General features: G+C 48.1%; 1 protein-coding gene across 7 annotated transcripts in view; it reads right to left on the bottom strand.

Moving 5' to 3' along the window:
* CREB3L1 (cAMP responsive element binding protein 3 like 1) overlaps positions 1-16,742 on the bottom strand; it is a 61,583-nt gene that overhangs the window by 25,798 nt on the left and 19,043 nt on the right. For 3 of the 7 annotated variants that reach the window (XM_027642198.1, XM_027642200.1, XM_027642199.1), the window contains exon 1: positions 16,597-16,736. The exons of the other annotated variants lie outside the window; for them this stretch is intronic. In XM_027642198.1, the coding sequence (XP_027497999.1) occupies positions 16,597-16,704 (108 nt within the window). In that variant the 5' untranslated portion in view covers positions 16,705-16,736. Of the gene's footprint in view, positions 1-16,596; positions 16,737-16,742 lie in introns of those variants that run through there. 7 annotated transcript variants of the gene reach the window in all.

The raw sequence follows: 16,742 nt of genomic DNA, 5'->3' as shown, positions 1-16,742 counted from the left end.
ACGGCCCGCAGCGGCGGCCGCCCATTGGCCGGCGCCGCCGAGCGGCGGCCAATGGGAGGCGGCTGCCAGCGGCGCGCGGCGGGCGCGAGGAGTGCAGGGTTAGGACGGAGCGGCGCGGGCCGCTCCTTCTCCTGCCGGGATCCTTTGGGAGCGCCCCAGGGAACACCGTCCCGGCCCTTCTGCGGGCACCCTCCGGCACGTACGGCTCCCACGGCTTGCTGTAACCTTCCTGGCAAGCAGGAAGGTTTCCTGTTTTTTCCCCCTCCTCTCCTACAACCCTGGCAAGGGGGACAAAGCCATCAGCTGGCGGAGCGGGTGATGTTGTTAAAAGCATGTGCACAACACAGACCCCTTCGAAATTCCGTGGCCGAGACTGCAGCTGTGTAATAGCTCAGAGTTTACAAGCCTGCAGTTCATTGGGAAGGAACCTTGGGAGGCACCAGCTCAGGAAGAGAGGGCGAGTTAAGTATTTCACTTCAATGTTTTTGCTCCTGAAAGAATAAAAAGAAGGGAGAAAAAGGGGAAGTTGAAATCTGCTAGCCTGTGACTGGGTTTCCCAGCAGCACCAGTGGATGCACTTCGAGTGCTGCTGCAGTCCCCACATCTGGCTCTAGTGTGTTCAGCATAAATAGGATTAGCAGCCGGCATGGGCAATAGTGATGTGGGAGAGATGGGGAGTGCCCTGCAAGAGGAATGACTGAAGCAAGGCAGAACACAGGCCGACGTGAATCAAAAGGCAAGTGGCACTGCAGTGTGGCCATAGTGTTGTGGCCATCTGTGTGCCCTCCAATCACCTGCGGGTGCCACAGTGCAGGGCACGTATGCACGTGCTAGGGAGGAGGGGGAAATGGCAGCCACCCCTTGGCAAAATCGGCTCCACTGGCCTGGAGTGGGAAGCAGCTACAGTACATAGTTTGCCTATTGCATGAGACTTGCTGAATCTGCAGAGACAGGAGCACCCCTCCTCCTGGAGCAGCAGCACCCTGGAGGATAATGAGGAATGCCTCCGCTTTTCAGAGTGCTTTTACTGTCTGTATGCTACATACGCAATGAACATCCCAAATTTCCTTTGGCTTACAACTGCCTTGCAGCTGACTGATTAAAAAAAAATTAGAGCAGGACTTAAACCATGTGCAGAAGCGGACACAACCCTCTTGGGATGAAACCTTTAGATCAGCTGCTCTTAGCCCTCATTTGGCAGAAGATTTAGGATGTATTTCTAGGAGTCTGTGAAAGGTAAATAAAAAGTTTGTCCTTCAAGGCTTTTCTTGAACTTGGAGAACTGAAGACACCTGCTTGCTACAGAACAAAGTCGCCTTTATTTCTGAGCCATCATGGTGGCAGCTGAGCTGTGTTCAAACAGAGATGCGTAGGAGCTGTTCTCTGTGGGAATACAGGTACCCCTGGGCAAGCTGGCAGGAGTCTCTTCCTCTTCTTTGCTCCTTCCCAAGCCAAGGTCAGTACAGTTTCCAGGCAGAGACTTCACACAAGCAGTAGCTCCTGGAGAGAGAAGCTGTATTGTCATCTCTGCTCTCTTGGCTAAATTGGTGCTTTGTGTTAACATGGCAGCCTCAGCTGCAATTGCAGCAGGCTCTCAGTGACACCCTAACTCCACACCATGATGGGGGGCTTTCACCTGCTGGAGTGTCTCGGGGAGGAAGTTCATGTGAACTTTATGTCTGTATGTGTGAAAATAGAATCCATCAGTTTTGGGAAGGCCCTATCTGCTATGTTATCCCGATCCACCTTCATCCAGGTGTGCCCTTTGCAGAGCCCAAACACATCCATCCCTTCTCAGTCACCACAGAGGCACAGCAGCAAGAACATAACTGGGTGTCCATAGCCATGTCTGTAGGCGTGCAGCATCCCTGCACAACCTAGGGATGCATCTCTGGCCCAGCCTTGCAAATCTAGAGGCAAATCTACCCTGGAAAAGCCTACATGGATTTAATTGTGTGTGGCATGTCTGCCTGAGCAGTTTGCAGAACAATTCTGCTTAATGGTGAGGGATGTGTGGTGCAATGAAAGGCAGCAGACAGGGCAAATGAAAGAAAATGCTGGTTTACTCTGCATGACTCTCTGTGAACAATCCTGCCATGCTGACGTGAAGCTGGGTCACAGTATCACCAAAAGACATGAAATGCAGAATGAATGTTCAATACAATTGAAAACAAATTAGAGAGGTGCAACTGCTCAAGCTGAGCATCAGTCAGGGGGATGGGAGCGTTTATATTCAATAACAAAAATAAGTTAGAATAAATGCCACTTCACTATTGCCTCCATCTTTCTTGGAAGCGTCTGGCCCTGCCCAGTATGTAGTTGCCAGAGTTGGTAGATCTCTGCTCTTAGACAGCCTGTCAGCCTCATACCATTATGAGCCTTCTTTCTGCATCTTGCAGGAAATCAAGAAAGGCACACTGGGAGATAGAGGAAATCTTCTTTGGGAGATAACCACAAAAGGAGGAAAGGTCTGTATTATCTTTACAATCATTTTCATTTCTTTAATTGAAACTGTTTCTTTTCAGTGCTCAGAGAGCGAAATCAGAGATAATTCACATTTTGTCCCCTGGCAGGTCCCTGTAGACCCATAAAGAAAAGCAGGACTTGGAAGAGGAAGATAGTTGTACTCTGTTCAAGTCCAAAAGCTGAGGCATGCAGCTAATACCAAACATTACTCGTGGCTTTCATTCCTTGGGCCTTTGTAAAGGGCAATTACAGAGCAACTAAGTATGGACTAGCTGATTTGTGACTCAAGGATGTGAGGGATTTTCATGCAAAATCTTGAGAGGGCAAGAGCTGGAACTCTCTTCAGTGGCCAGGCTGGGTTTTGCAAGCAGCAGACTGAATGGGGTCCCGCCCCAGGACAGTTTTCAAAGCAATTCAACTTGGAATGCAGATTTCTGACCTGCTGCCAACATCCCAGTGGAAAATCTGTGCCCTGAGCAGTAGATAGGAAATTAAACTTCAGCTTCAATGCTGAGGGTATCATTTTCACCATAGCAGTGGAGCTGCAGAAACCAGAGTCTCTGGAGAATGGGGAAACCCTTCCTAGCCCACAAAGGGCAGTAGCACCTCTAAGACCATTTCTCACTACTGGGGCATCCTGGATTAACACCATCCTGGGGTAGATGTTGGTGTGATGTTGGTGAACCAGGGGGTCAAAGCCCTTTATTTCCAAAGATGAGGATGGATATCTGACTGGTCAGAGATCAGGCAATCACTTCAACCACGGGATGAAAATCACTGCTGAAGGAGAAAGGAAGTCTGTGAAAACCCTTTCACAACACCAGGCTCTCGAGCTACGCCCTCTTCAAGCTGGACTTCTTCATGACGAGGCCCAGCAGCCAAGTGCCCTGTAGCTGTTCAAAAGAAGTAGAAATGTGGAGATGCATGGTATCATGCACTCAAGCTTCCAAGAAGAAAAGATCCCAAGTTCCTTTGAAGACAGGAAACCTATTATGCCCTGAATTCCTGCCGTGAAAGTTCCTGTGTCTGAGATCAAGCAGACATCTGCATCCCAGCATTGGAGTGGTGTCTGCAGAAGCTGGTGGATTTATGAATCCATTTTTCTGGATGTCCCTGGAGCAGCACAAGGAGATGATGCACAGTTTCATGGGTTTTAGGACCTAGAGGAACCAGTCTGGTAATCAAATATGGTTCCTTACAGAGCTGAGTGCAGGAGCTGCATTCATGTCTCCTGCTTCAAACTCATCATATGCAACTGATCTCAGTTTAATGCCTCCAGATAAATCCACCCCTTAAAAAAACCCCAACCAAATAACTGTTGTAGAAGCTAAATACAGTCACTAAACATATGAGTCATTGCAAAGAGAAACTCTCTAGCTTAAGTGTCCAAAGTGTTTTCTCAGGCTTTTTGCTCTTACATAAAAAAGTCCTTACTACCAGAGATCTTCGTGAGAACAAATCCAACTCACCTTTTAATTTGTGGAGTGTGGTATGGCATGGCCACCCTGCCAGGTTATTCTACAGACAGCAAAAACAGCATTGGTCATATTGCAGGCAGGGAAAACTTGAGGACTTATTTAATGATGGCAAGTGGTGGTCACGTAACTCCACGTTAGCAGCAGATTCAAAGATTAAATTATCTTTCTGTGTAGTTAATTCCTAGATTTTAACGTAATCAATTCACAGGGGGAAGTGAGTGATTCCTGTGGCAAAAGAAGTTACAGCCCTGCCGTGGTAGCCAGTGCAAAGTGTGAGCCTTAGAAAATCAAGATAAAATCTACAGTGGTTTGGCTTCTGGACATCCTTTCAGACATGGCCTTATTTTGTAGGTATATAATCCAGGACCAGAAGCAACAATAACCATCCATCATGTGGATAACGTAACAGTGTCCATCATGGTTTTATGTGCAACAAAAGAGAAGAAGCATCAGTGAGAATGTCCCTTTCTGTCCGTTAACCCCAACACTAATTTTCCCAAGTATGGTGTTTTCCATATAGACGAAACCCTTCACAAGTGCCCAGTGTGTCTCCCAGCACAGATGCAGCCAGCCTTCTGTTCCTGCCTGGATGCTTAAAGCAGCAGGCATTCTCATGCCAACCTCTTCCCTCATGCCTCTGCTCCCTGATTCTCCCCTGCTGTGCTCCTCTTTTGCTGCCTTCTTGTCTCTTCTCTCTGAAATGGTGCACACATTTGGCTTGCCTTCATTGTGTGATAAATCTCACCCTACATCTTGGGTTCGTTTTCTGAAAGTTTTGAATGGTGTCTTGGAAATGCTGTTGGACAATAGGAGCTCTTTGAACCCTGGCCAGCTGGACGGGACTCCTTGCGTTGCAGCTGACATGCAGGCTTTGGCGGCCTTTCTCGACTCTTTCCTCTCTTCTCTTTTCTTTACAGCATTTGAATTGTCCTCAAACTTCATTTTTTGAGTGGGCAGTGCATTTCTGAATCTTTTCATCATTATATTATTATTAATTGTGGTCATGACTATTTATCCTTCTGCTGGCACTCCTGGGTGTATCTCTCCTCTCTCACTTAATATCTTGGGTAAGACTACCTTGGCCACAACCCACTCAAGCAGTGACTCAGAATCCCTGGCCCACTCCCAGCAGAGATGCAAGAGTTTTGCCAATTGGTTTAAAATGAGGCCATCGTTTTCCAGAGCTACTCTTGCACTCAGCAGAGCTGAGTTGGGTGGAAAAGCTCAGCTCTGTGGTTCCAGGGAGTCCATCGCTGGTGGACAGGCAGTCCCTGGGGTATTATGAAAGCAGAGCCCTGCTCCCTTTGGGTGCAACCAGGACAACTTCTGAGCCAGGCAGTGGGATTCTCTGCTGAAAATAATTTTGCTCCCTAAGGGTCACTGCACTCAACTTCCCCATTCCCAAGCCTGTGGAGGAAACAAAGCTAAGGGAGGCACGTGGGCTTGATGTGGAGAGAAATGGCATAGTCTGAAGCAGGCCCCTTGTATCTCTGGATGTGAGATTTGCCTGCAGCAGTGGTACGCTGTAGAGAAACCCCATCTTCATCCTCCAAGCATCTCAGTTTTTCCCAGCCATACAGGAGCTTGGGAATTGTCCTGATTCTAAAGGCAGGAGGGGACCTACGGCTCAACTGTCTGCACCTACACACATTGAGTTTATGTAGTGATGAAGGCTGCTTTACGACTAAATACCTCCTGTAACTTAAAGACCTTCAAACAGTGTACTCTTATAGAGGTGGACATGCAAACCTTCATTTCATGCGCTGGGAAGGACTCAAGAAAAAAAGAGATGGCTGGTCTCGGTGAGGCATGGCTGTCTCCCACAGATCATAGAGAGAAACCGAGTCTGAATTCTTCCCACTAGACTGCACTACCTCCTGGAAATGGCACATAGTGATAGAGGGAAGGGGACCACAGGCCTACCGAGAGTGGGCATATGGCAGCGTCAGATCATGTCCTTCCCATGTGCTGAGAAGCCCACCTGCCTCGCAGGGCAGCTGAGAGTCTTGGTGCTCTTTAGTGCTGGCAATTGCAAGGGAGAGAGACTGAGATTATCTGTTGCTTTTTACTCACATCTACCAATGGGAGGAATAGGTCTTGGGTCAAATAAATTTCTCTTTCTTCCTGTTCTGCTGCAAGGCCCAGTAGGGGCAGGGAAGCCCACAAGCGTCCAGGAATGGTGGTCCTGCCAGCCCTCTCTGTGCTGGTGTTGAAGGCTGAGCAGACTCCTGAGCTCAGCTGCAGCAGCCCAAGCAGTAGGCAGAGGTATCACCCTCTCTCCAGCTGCAGCACGGTGCAAAGCACAGCTGGTTGCCTGTGTGGAGCTGCCTCTCCCTGGCTGGCAGGCTGGCTGCAGCTGGCCTCCGCTCCCGCCGGCGGGGTGGCATAGCTGCTTCTGCTTGAGGAATGCAAACTGCCCGAGTGCTCTTGAGGATCGGCCAGGAAAAGTCCACAAATAGCAACAGGAAATCAAAATGCCCGCTCCAGACATGCACTAGATACGAGGCCATCCAGCACAAGGAGAAAAATCAAATGCTGGACAATGGAGATTACATCACGCTGTGGATAAACCTGCGAGCCTGTCCAGCTGGGGCCATGCCAACAGGTCCAGATGGCTCAGAAATGCTAACTGCATAGCTACCTCTCTCTTGTCTTCGCTTTTTCTTTCCTCTTTCTCTCCCTATTCTCCATCCCTTCTGGCCTCCTTCCCTCTTCCCTTTCCCAAAATAAAAATCCTCTGACGACTCTATGTAATTCAGTTTCATCAAATGTCAGAAAGGCATCTGAGACCGGTGGATGGGCAACTGGTCTGGACACAGGTCTCTGTCACTTACTTGTAGATATCGAGGCTGTGACCTCATCACGCTATGTAGCTGCTGGGCTTGACACAGTAATGTATGCCTTCATTTCACCTGGGACTTCAGCTCCTGGCCACAAAGGAGGAGGCTGCCAGGGCTGCTCCCCTGGAGCCTAAAGCATGTAGGAAAATTAAGAAATCAGCATTGCTCCTGCTCTGCTGCAACTCACACCCCAGCTGCTTGCAGCTGCCACTGACTGCCTGCTGTGGCTGCAGTTACAAGGGGAGTTCTGCTGTCCTCACTAGCAGCCTCTACCTACCACCCTGGTGCTAATTAGTGACAAAGAAAGGAGCGCAGCACCCTCGGTTCTGTCCCCAGTATTGACCAGAGCAGCATGTGCTGCTACTCAGCTCTCTCCCAGAATGATAAAAACAGGACTCAAAGACATGCAAGGAAAAAGTGAAAAGTGTGTGCTTTGCCAGGTCTGAAAAAGGGCTGCAGGCCATTTACTCATTACTTACTGCTAATCCAGCTGCTGGACTGCTGCCAACTATATTTGACAAAACCTGAAGAGCAGGAGAAGCATCAGAGAATGGAAAAGCAACCTCCGTATCACTCTTCCCAATGGATGATGATGATCCTAACTTTACAACAAGTCTGGCAGACTTACTGCAAGGAAAAGGCACCTCCAAAGAAAGGGAAAGTACAAAATGATGTGCTGAGAAGCAGTAGGGATGACATGGGTCTTGAACGCCCTGCTAGGGGACTGATAAAGCCATGACACTCTGGTATTTTTAGCTTGTTACCTCCTTCTCATTTACAAACCAGGGGAGACATAGTCTGGGAGCCTGGGAACTCAGCCCAGGCCTGATCATGCAGCAGTTTTGGGCAGAAATGTAAGAGTGCTCTCAGCAAGTTGCATCAAACCCAGGGAGAAGTTAGGTTTTGTGACTGAGCCAGGATCTGGTTGTGCAGTGGAGGATGAGGTATGAGTACAGCCCATTCACTGGATTTATATAAAGCACAAATTGTTTGGTTTTCAGTAAGGCCCAAAGAGGTCAGGCCAGCAACAGCATGGGCCAAGTACTTTAGTATAAATCCTGATGCTGACCAACACAGTCACTCAGACTGACACAGAAAGATTACCCTGGATTAGCTTGAAGTATCTGAGGTCAAAATCAGACACATGCAGTCCACAGGGACAAGGAACAGGAGAGGGGTGAAGGATAGCTGGGAGATCAGTGTAGAATAGATCAGCCAAACTGAAAATGTTGCTAATATCATGTATAGCTAGAAAGACTTTCAAAGAGACTCTAACCAGGGAAGTAAGGTAATAGCTCCTTTGAACTTTTCCTGGAAGATATTTACTAGCGAAACCTCATCCCGGTCTAACTTTTCATTGATCTGCTTCACCTACTGATGACACTGCCCCATGTCAGTAAGAACATGTAGTTTTTTATAGCAAGCAAAAGCTGTATCGCTGGAAGTGATGCCCTGAGGATCACACACTGAGTAACTGGCAGAGCCAGGACTACGATACAGTTCTCCCATTCCTGACAACCTCACTGCACTACTGATCATAAAGAGAGAAAAAAACACAACAAAAACAAACCCAACGTCATTCAACTGGTAATTCAGTATTTGTGGCTCAACAGCACCTCGTCAACCCTCAGAGTTTGCCACATTTGCTTGGAAAGAAGAGCCAGATTTCCAGCACTCCCCGGGCAAAGAGCTCCCAGATCGAAAGACTGAAAAGTCTTTGAAAGAAACCTTCCATCAACAGTCTTTACAAATGTCAGAGCTGGTTTCCTCCTCCCTGAGCTGCCTGGCTTGCAGTTCCTCCCCCAGGGCAGCAGTGAGCTCAGCCAAAAGCACTTGCCCAGCTTCTTCCTTCAACTGTCATGAGTTTACTGGACTAATTTAACATTAAGCTGTCATGATATGAAAAAATTAACTACTGAGGCTCTGGTCTCCCTCTGCCTCAGCTACCTCTTCTAGAGGGGAAAGCTCTTCTCACAGGAGTGAGAGGACTACAAATATTGCAGACACAGGAGCAGGTTCTCGTGGTAGACTCCCTGCACCTCGAACAGCAGAGATGTGTTATTTTTGATCTGCAGTGCTTCCCTCTGGACATGCCCTGCCATCAAGAGGAGAAGCCATGACACTGGCGGGGAGCTCAGCACAGGGGAAGTTGTTTGGACATCAGAGAAAGCTCACCTCCAGGAGGGATGCTGACAATCCAATATGACTGTCCAAAAACAATGTAGTATCCAGCTCCCTCCTCTGTAAAATGCTTGATGCCAGGCCCAAGTTGTAGTTCTCCTCCAGCCTCCCAAGGGAGCCCTGACATTCCAGTTGCAGGGGAACTCCTGACACAGATTGCTGAGCTGAAGGTGTTATGTTTTGCATCTATTCTAGGAAAAATGCTAACTGCATTTTGAGCAGGCTTTGCTAATCGGGTCAGCCAGACTGACCTAAGCAAACATTTTTCCTAATCAAGACAAAGTCACAGTGTAAAGAAGCCAAAAGAAACTTTTCTGAGGTAGTCAGGGGTAAGTTTCCTCTGGAACAGGATGGACCGTGATTGTAACGAATGACCTCACATAAGCCATCACCTTTGAGTGCTAGAGATGGTACTAATTACCCCAGTACTGTTTTAAATTGCATACTAATTTCAGGGAGAATAGCCTTGCACAGTACTGTACAGGGAATTTTTGCAGTCTTAGAAAATGATAAAATAGGACAAGAAATATAAGAGTGAAACAGTGTGTGGATATGTGCAGTTCCAACCTTCATGAGACCTTGTTCTGGCTAAACGACATGTCAAGATCAGTGTCAAGCATCTATCACTTGGACAGTAACCAAACCAGAGCAGCTCCTCATGATTTCAAAGGCAGATAGCCCTGGAAGCATTTAAGAAAATAAGAATAAAGGAGATACGCAAAGAAAGAGAAAAGAAGATGGGTAAAGAAGTCAGAAAGGGGGTGGGTGAGAGGATAAGGCTGGAGTGTTCAAGGAACTACAGGAAACGAAAACTTTAAATGGTGTGACTCTACAGGAAAGCAGAAAAAATTTTTTTCTTGAGCAGCTGGGAATAAGTTAGATAGCTGTAAACACTGTATGGCAGACATGGGAAGCAACTGGGTTGAAAGACAGAGGCTGTCTTTCAGTATGATACCTGCAGTCCCTTGCCACTCTGGTCATGCCCTTGGCTCTTCCCAACCTTTCAGCTATATCTGCTCTGAGGGACGTTGCAAAACATTCAGGCACCAACCCAAGAAAATACCTAACAATCTTACAACATAAGTTGAGCTCCAAAGACAGGAAAAAGTAAGAGAAGGGCTTCATGCAAGCACCCACCCTGTCCTAATGCCAGCTTGAAAACAGGATTCGTAATTTCAGTCAGAGGATACCAAACATTGCAAGCACAAGAAGTCACCTGCTGCAGCGGGACAGAGACAGTGCCAGCACAGGGCTCAGCCGAGAAACATGGCTTTGGTTCCACCTTTATTATCAGTCCTCATCTCCCATGTGAAGACATGAAGTCCCAGCACTTCAGATGTGTAAAGAGAATACAGACCCCAGCAGAAAACGGGGATTGGTGGGGTTAGTAATCCCAGGACTGAGATTGGCTTGGAAGTGAGGACTAACACACTTGGCTCCTCCAATAGACACTTCTTCTGAAGAACAATGCTGGCCACAAGGTTGCCTGTGAAGTGTAGGTGACTGCACTTGACCTTGCAGCACCTGCCTGGAATTTCCCCAGGAAATCTCCCAGCCAATGAAACAGCTTTCGGCCATTTCTTAGGCACAGCTTCATTGCTGGTGCCCTATCTGCTTCCCTGTAACTCTGCAGCAAGGAGAGTCACCAACTGGCTTTTGTGAACCATCTGGTTTCTTGCAGTGGACTGCACAACAGTACAAGGACACACAGGCTTTAGTGGGTTGATTCATCCCTTCCTTGGAATGCATTGGTACAAGCTGGTCTCGAGAATCATATCTTTGTATCAAGCACAACCCTGTCTGTGGTTGTGAAAAGAGGACCTGCCATGTGGACAAAGACAACTCCGGAGAGTTAAGCCTCTTTCTTTGCTTCCTTTAACACTGAGAATTCTTTAAATAGGAAACAAGTAATTACCAAATGCTAATTAAATACTACAGTCTTAAAACCTACAGGGAAGTACTGACAAAAAAACAGAGCAAGCACAGGAGTAGATCTTTCTCAGAGGAAATATAGGCGTGTGTCACAGAGGTGTCAGCCTGGCTTTATTTTGAACAGTGCAGCTACACCTGTGGCTATGAAATCCCTACTTCTAAATTCCCCTTTAAGTGGCTGCTTCAGAAAAACGCTCTTCTTTCCCAGTTTCCTTCTCTATACCAGAGACAGCTCCATTGCAGGCTTCAGCAAGACCAGTGCAGCACCAGATGGGACCAGCACAGCACTGGATGAGACCAGCGCAGCATGGGATGGGACCAGTGCAGTACCGGATGAGCTCCCAGGCAGCAGAAGACACTTTGCATTGATGAACCCAACACATCTCATGGGATTCAGAAGCTGCACACCCACCATGCCTAGGCATTTGTACTGGTACAGGAGGAGGTTCAATGGGTTTTCTCAGACGTTTTCTGCAGTCTCATCTGTATGAATGAGGCCTCAGGTTTCCTCCTCTCTGAAAGGAGTGGTGGCACTGAATGGCTGCCAGGGGATGGGGATCACCTGGCAGACATGGTCTGAGCAATACAGCATCTCCCAGCTGGTGCTGCTGACACCCTTCCTCAGTGGGAGTGGACTGTATGCACAGATGTACTTCCACCTCCTGCCAAATGCTCCCTTTGTTTACTCTCCAAACACTTCACCAAAGTCCTTCCTGTTTCTCCCCACTAAGACTGATGGCTCTGGCTCCACTGTTTAACCCTCTTTTGGACACATGCCTTCCTGCAGTCCTGCTCTGAGTTGCAACCTCCTGGCTCTGGCCTACCAGCACAGTCAAAGGGTTCTCCCACTTTGGCTGAGCGTGTAGGACAGTGGATTCCAGCACATGCAGGCCGTTGTCCAACAGATGAATGTTTTATTTTGGAAGACTATCCCAAATATTTATCATTTTCCTGGCAGGTAGGACACATGAATGATCCACAGTCTCTGGAGAAAGTATTGACCTAGTCTTCCAAATGAAATTCAAGTCTCTCCCTCTCTTCATTACCAAAATGGAAACATGTTTACTGGTGGTGACCCTGCAGTGATGATGCTCAGAGACCCATGGACTGCTATGTACAGTTCTGGTTTCATCCTGCTGCTAGCAATTCTGCAGGCGTAAGTCCCACCATGAGACAGTAAGGAGCAGCAGGGACATGAAGTGGAGGAACCACAAGATGGATCCAAAGAGACTAATGAAATAGGAAGATCTGGGAACTGTTATTTTAGGATTCATCTCCATCAGGCCAGGTCTGATGGCCCCACCAAATCTCTCTGTATCTATGCTCCAGATCCTCCAGGAATCTAACTGACAAGTTCCAAGTAAAATTTAAAGAAAACAGCCTTTCCATTCCCAGTACTTGGCTAACTAACCACAGGTGTGTTACTGAATAAATTTTACAAGGCATAGGAATAGAGGGCCAAAATGCTTTCTGCATGTGTCCCCATGAGAGACTACCATCAGTTCCAGAGAGCCAGCCTCCCATTACAGCAGAGCTACCGTGTCTAGCAACTGGAAGGGCTAAGAAGTGGGTGATCAAATCTGCCTGAGTTCTTCGTCCTCAGCGTGCACCGAGATGGTGAGGAGTATACAGAGCATGAAACTCACTCAGACCAAAGGTCAGTCCAAGACCTAAGCACCACTTAAGCGCTATTTATGTCCCTGTAGTAGTCATAAGAGGAATAGAAGTGTGTACAGGCTTCTTATAAGAGTGACAGTCATCCATGGTGAAATAGCCTCTCTTCATTTTCAGAGGAAGATCCCCTTATGAGTTGCACCAGCACTGCTCTCAGCCTGCTCACTACGTACACTCCTGCACAACACCCAGTTTGCACTCAAGGAGCAAACCCACAGAGACAAGCAGTTCTTCTCCTATTCTGCTGTCCCCCCATAGGCTCCAGAAAATGCCACTTGTCACATTGCTTGGTCATATAGGATAACACACTGAAAGAGCATGTTACTTTGCATTCCCCAGAGGTAGTGGGTTAGCACTCCTCAGACAGCCTGAACTGCCATTCTGCAGCTTCTAACAGTGGAGACCTCAGCTTGCATGCAGGCTATTTTCTTGTCTTGATGTCTTTCTTTTAGAAGGAGGTAAAGTATATGCTTCGAAAAGCGTAGAGTCAAAACAAAGCTGTGTTTACATAAATATCTAAAGTCATCCTTGAAGGTGTTTTTTGTACTATAAAACACAGAAACAGAGGGAAGAAACAAACCCACTGGGGTACTGGGTTAAAAAGAAACACGTGACTCCTGTTTGGCTGCTTTATTCTGGCTTCGTTCTGACACCAGAGTGCCACAAACCTAGTGAAGCACAGTGGTGAATCTGACTCAACAGATTAAGTCTTTTGAAGAGTTTCACAGCACTGATAGGAGCTGAAAGAGAAAATAAGAGCTCTCTGAGTGCAGCTGTAATAGACTGTAAGCGAATAGATGAGTGCTCTCAGAAATTACCAGAAATGCTGGACTGGGCAGGACACAAACAGGTGAAATTGATAAACAGGCACTGCATGAAGGATTAGCTTCATATGGTAGGTCCTTCTGGTAGAAAAAGATGAGCAAAGTTGCCTAAGTTCAAGAGCAGTATGTGGCCTCCTGAGCAAAAGGAGACTGACAGTGCTATTAGCCATCCTATTTAATCTGGTTAGCAGAAGCTAAATGAAGAAAGACATTTTGTGTTCCTTGGAGATTTCCCTTCCAACTACCAAGCAGACACCACTCTCCTTAAGATTTAAAAAAAAAAAAACCAAACCCCATCATATAGTCATAACCTCATGCAGGTTGGGTGGGAGCTCAACTTCCTCACCAGTGCAGGTAGGCTTCTGCTAGGTCCTCCTGGAGCTGCCTCTCCTCCAGCTAACAAGTCCAACTCCCTCAGCCACTCCTCACAGGAGAAGTTCTCCAGCCCCCAGTTATCTTTGTGACAACCCCCTGTCAGCTTTATCAGTATCTTTCTGCTACTAGTCAGTCCAAAACCGGACACTGTATTTCAGATACAGTTTTATGATTGTCAAGAAAAGAGGGATAATCACTTCCCTCTGTCTATCTACCACTGCCCTCCTGCTCCCAACTGCCTTTGCTACCAGGGCACAGCAGTGCCCCATGACCCCTGGTGGGTCAGTACACCCATCCATCCCAAAGGCAGGAGTTGGGATTTGTCCTTGCTGAATTTCATGAGGTTTCTACCAACCTATTCCTACAAATTGGATAGGTCTCTCTGAAGCAGCCCCCACACTTATTTTTTTTTTCTGCTGCAAGCACACAGACCTTTTTGATGATACATCTACAGATGTGCCTTCATTAATTCTTTGTCACAACTTTAGATGAACAATACAGAGAACCATTTTTTAAAGACCAAGATGACTCATTAGGAGTGCCAAGACTGACAAAAGAGGAGTAGTTTAGAGACATGTAATTCTTTCTGAAAAGGAGCACAGCCTCTGCAGTAATATTCATCCATCTTTTCTTTCTGCTTCCTTTCTGAACAGAGGAAATCATCCTCAGGAAAAGTTTCACAATTTATGGCCAAAAGTCCTGGCCTGCTTTAAGAGAAATGTCTGCTGAACAACATCTAGAAAAGTTTGCCCATCGTTGAAGCAAAGGCACTGGTAACTTTGTGGGCTATTGTGCAGTGATGCTTTGCACAGTTCTATGTAAAAAGAACTTCTCCACACATCTCAAGACCCCAGGAGATTTGCTGGATTTAGTAAGAAAATCTAAGCGTATTCCTTCCCCCACTCTCACCTCGTTGTTATGCAGAGTGAGAACAAAGAGGGCGATGTATTATATTTTGGCTCTTGTATCACCAACGGATTTGGTAGGCGAGAAGTGGCTACAGAATCTCTTATATTTATCATCTGCAGCAAGTTCAGCTTGACTCTTGCACTCCAGCAGAAGTTTGTGGTGCTGGCAGTTGGGAAAAAAAATCCACACACACACACACAAAAATTTTAAAAAAATCCATTCTACTGTCAGCTGAGCACAACGATGCCTGAGTCACTGCAATCTAGTTAAGGAGAAGACAAGGGCAAGCTACTTCCAGAAGCAGCTCTCCAAGCAGAAAGGCTATTTAAATGAGGCGTGACAGACCCAGCCTGCCCACGGCCACCACACACTTTAAACACACTGTCCTGGCAGGTGGCACCAGATGGCACTCTTACACAAAACCTTCTTTTTCACAGGGTCTGCTTGCAGGCAGAAGTTGTGTTTAACTATAAAGAGGTACCACCTATATTGGTTAGGGGTTCCCTGACTTCTGACTGCAGCCCATGTTACAGCTGGGTAAAAGGGCTGGTGCCAATACATACTATTTTCATTTCAGTAAGGGAATAAATGGTCTTGGCATAAAGCACTTCTTATCAGCATAGCTTCATCCACACTGGATGTATATGCAATTAGGGAAAGCACAAGGCTCCTAATGAGAGGTCTCTCAGACATAAGAAGGCAAGGCCTTGCAGTGCAAGCGAGCACTCAGTCTTGGGATGATGTGCCATTGGAAGGTCTGCCTGAACACACCAGGACTCTGCTGCATCCCATAGAGCCCAATGGAGTCAGTCCTTGAGGCAGAATGGTATCTTGGAAATTAGGAGCTGGCGAGATTTCTGAGAGATGGAGCTGCCTACATAATCTCTTTCCCAGACCCAGTGTGCCTCTGCACACCAAGTGCAGTGCATTTAACATTTATGCAAATTTTGCATCTCTACCGTCTCCTTCACAAAGGAGGCAGCAAAAACGGTTTTAGATATTTTTTGCGTAGGAAAGCAGGAGTAGATTCATCAGTGGATTCATCCTCTCCCCACAGTGCTACACTGGGAATGTGGGAGGTGCCAGTATTGTGACAGGGGAGTTACAAGCCATAGCTCAGATCCTCTGTCCAGGGCAGGCACAGTCCCACGGCTGCAGCCGCTGAGAGGCCAGTGGAATCCCTGCATGCCCAGGATGATGCCTTCCCTCTAAACCACCTCTAGAGTGGGGCCCTTGCCCCTTCTGCCTCAGGGCTGGGTGCTGCCTGGCAGAGGGGCTGCAGGATCCGCAGCACAAACTCCCACAGAAAGCTCGGGCTGTGCAGCGAAGAGCCTGTGCACGCTGCTCAGGGAGAGCCGCTGGACTGAGGACTTGCCTGACTCTTGGGAGAGGCTGGACGGTTTCCCTAGAGGTGAACAATGCCCCTTTGGTTTCTTGAGACTGGCAACACATTTTCCTCCCAAGTCACTCTTCCCTCTCACCCTTCTCTCCAAAGTAAATCAGCCCAGCCTTAACGCCAAGCAGGAGATGCTTCATCTCCCAAATGTCACTCTGAGGAAAAGTTACAGTCAAAGAAGAGCAGAGGCGCTGAGCTCAAAGCTCTCCCGACGGCACCCGGCCGTGCCTCCCGTGCTGCCCGAGCCGACCCAAGGCAGGTTGTACACGCTCCGCCTGGCACCGCACGCTTCTCTCCAGCCATTAGGCTCAAAAACCCGCAGTGTAGAAAAAAAATGGGATTCCCCGGTGGGGTCTCCCCGGGCGAAGGGGGTCCAGGGGAGCACTCGGGTACCTGCAGCCCCGGACACCCCGCACCCAGGGCCAGGACCCCGGGGCAGGCGGGGCGAGCCCGGCGGCATGTCTCGTCCCCGCTGCCGGGGCCGGCCCGCCGGGGCGGGGGTGCTGCCGGCGGTCCCTTACCACATTGCTGAGGAAGTCCGCCTCGCTGAAGTCGCTGAAGTCGAGGAAGCCGGTGCCGGCGGCGGGGAAGAGCCGCTCGGCAGGGAAGGGCTCCAGGATACTGTCCATGGTGCCCGCGGCGCGGGGGCTCGGCCGCCCCCCGCGCT

The sequence above is a fragment of the Corapipo altera genome, unplaced genomic scaffold (genome assembly GCF_003945725.1).
Source record: "Corapipo altera isolate COAL_440 unplaced genomic scaffold, ASM394572v1 23b, whole genome shotgun sequence".
Classification (NCBI taxonomy): domain Eukaryota; kingdom Metazoa; phylum Chordata; class Aves; order Passeriformes; family Pipridae; genus Corapipo; species Corapipo altera.
Note: the sequence above shows the minus strand (reverse complement) of the source record. Positions and strands in the feature narration are given on the sequence as shown.